Below are 2244 nucleotides of genomic sequence, written 5' to 3'. Positions count from 1 at the left end.
GGAAACGGCAGCAGCAGGCGATCGAAAGGGCCTGGAGCAGGGCCAGGAGAAGCCCTCTGCCCCAGGGACAGGCCGGGGACGCGCGCAGAAGCTGGAGGAGACCTCACCTGGGCCTCAGATCGCTGCTCCGCATTTGCTTCCTCCAGGTGTTTCAGCAGCTTCTCTTGGACGTGGAGGACTTCCTTACAAGCTCCCAGTGCTGTCCCAAGAGCCTTGTACAGGAAAGACTGCATGGAAAGAGAAGGGAAGGGAAAGGAAGGGAAGGGAAGAGAAGAGAAGGGAAGGGAAGGAAGAACCTGAGATGTGGCAGCAGCCTGACCTGCTGGGTGAGGGCCAGGTGGGAAGGACCCACGCTCCCAGGGAGTTGCTGAGAGCAGCTGCAGGGCCGAGCTTTAGCCAGCCTGCGGGCAGTTTGCAGGGAAAGGCCCTCGGGGGGGCACGGGCTGGGGAAGCAGCGTGAGAAGCCCACGTGGGCAGAGCACCACCCGCAGCCCCAGCCCCAGCTGGGCACCCGCGGCTGCACCGCTGGATAGAGCCGGGGGGAACCCACCTTTTCTCCAGAGCTGCTGGAAGAGCTGCCCAGCCACCGGCTCAGCTCACAGCTCAGAGCCTTGGTCCAGGCCTCGTCCTCCACGGTCTCCAGCGACGCCCTCAGGAACTGTTGGACAACAGGAGAAGCCAATGTTCCCTTGCCCTGTGCCTCTTCCCACATTCCCAAGTCGCCGCAGCCTCCTGGGGAGAGCTGCCTGGAAGAACAGTCCCTCTCCCAGCTCCCCCCCAGCATGCTGCTCTTCTCCTAAGACCCCCCTTGGGCTTGGCACAAAGAGGAAGAGGCAGTGCCTCAAAGGCGTGCGGCTGCTCCGCAGCCACATTAGAGGCTGTTCCCGCCCCGCAGTGGCTCGTATGGGAGCGGGGCTCCTTGAGGCAGGCAAGCACTTCTCTGCACCGCACCTCCCGGCAATGCTGTACCTTTAGCAGACGCTGCTCCCACTCTGCAGAGCCCGGGAAGCTCTCATCTTTCCCTGCACAGCAAGAGGAAGCAAAAGAACCTTGCTTGGGATCACGCCACAGAGGAAGAGCTGCTGCAAACCCGGCTTGGCCTGGGCACTCGGCACTGCCAAGCTGGGACCTGCACCCCCTCCACAATGACCCGTCCCTCCCCACAACCACTGTCCCAGCAGGAACACGGAACTGCTCCAAGTCTGCTGTCTGAGGGGACGTGAAGGGCCCATCCGTGCCCCAGAATGGACAGATCCCCGGGGGGAAAGGTCACCAGGCCTCAGTGCTGTCTCCCCGGAATGGGAACGGCAGCAGAGCAAGCACCGGGCTGCAGGCAATGCTTCTCCTCTGCCACGCCACAGAGCTGCATTTTCACCCCCCCGCTTCCCTGCCTCCGCCTCTCCCTCCCCGCCAGTACTTTACCATCGAGGCACTGCAGCAGCAGGGGGATCTCAGCAGCCCACATGGCCCCCACAGCTCTGTGGATCTTGCTGTGGAGGTTTTGCAGGAGCAGCAAGGCAGCGGCTTGGAGTTCGCTGCCTGCAGAAGGGCTCCCTGCCACCACCTGAGCGAGACCAAGGAGAAGCAGGGTCACTTCTGCAGCAAGAGCAGCGGCTTCTCCCAGGAGGGAAGCAGCTTGGCACTGCCCTGGCGGGCAAGGAGCAGCCAACAGCTTTGCCCATGGTGCTGCAAGCCCAGGAAGAGAATGGCATCGCCAGCGGTGAGGCGGGCGCTGGCACGCTCGGCCATGCTGCTTCCTCCTCGGGGCTCATGGCCCCGGCCTCTGGAGCATCTACTCACCAACAGGCGCGCCAGCAGTTTCTGGGGAGTCAGCAGTGGGCCTGCGGGGAGGAAGAAGCGCTGAGTGAGACGCCAAGACACGCCGCGCCCTGCCCCGCGCACCTCCGCTGTCCCTTCTGGGTGAGAACACAGAGGTCAGCGGTGCTCACTGGGGGCGTTTCTGCTCCTACCTTGAAAGATGGAGCTGAGGAAATGGGGATCCGCTTCTTCTATCTCACAATCTGTCAGCTCCCCTCTCTCAGCCAGGGCTCGCACACAGCGGGAGACCGGGATGAGCATGCCCGTGTACTGGGCTGGCACCACGTAGAGCAGCAGGCGCGGCCACAGGAGCTGTAAGGAACGAGGCAGTTGAGCGTGCCGGCATCCCTGCCTCAGCTCAGAGATGAAGAGGACTCTGTGAATTTCCCTGAGTCTTGTGTGCTTCAGAGCACGCTGGAGGAGAGA

General features: G+C 63.0%; 1 protein-coding gene across 1 annotated transcript in view; it reads right to left on the bottom strand.

The window, feature by feature from the left end:
• LOC110395726 (maestro heat-like repeat-containing protein family member 1) overlaps nucleotides 1-2238 on the bottom strand; it is a 3596-nt gene extending 1358 nt beyond the window's left edge. Inside the window, exons 1-6 of the mRNA XM_021390478.1 lie at nucleotides 1971-2238; nucleotides 1801-1841; nucleotides 1423-1564; nucleotides 970-1022; nucleotides 551-658; nucleotides 7-227 (exon numbers count right to left, since the gene is read on the bottom strand). Of these exons, the coding sequence (XP_021246153.1) occupies nucleotides 7-227; nucleotides 551-658; nucleotides 970-1022; nucleotides 1423-1564; nucleotides 1801-1841; nucleotides 1971-2079 (674 nt within the window). The 5' untranslated portion in view covers nucleotides 2080-2238. The remainder of the gene's footprint in view (nucleotides 1-6; nucleotides 228-550; nucleotides 659-969; nucleotides 1023-1422; nucleotides 1565-1800; nucleotides 1842-1970) is intronic.

Source organism: Numida meleagris, chromosome 3 (assembly GCF_002078875.1).
Source record: "Numida meleagris isolate 19003 breed g44 Domestic line chromosome 3, NumMel1.0, whole genome shotgun sequence".
Classification (NCBI taxonomy): domain Eukaryota; kingdom Metazoa; phylum Chordata; class Aves; order Galliformes; family Numididae; genus Numida; species Numida meleagris.
The sequence above is the reverse complement of the archived record's forward strand: the minus strand, read 5'-3'. Positions and strand labels throughout refer to the sequence as shown.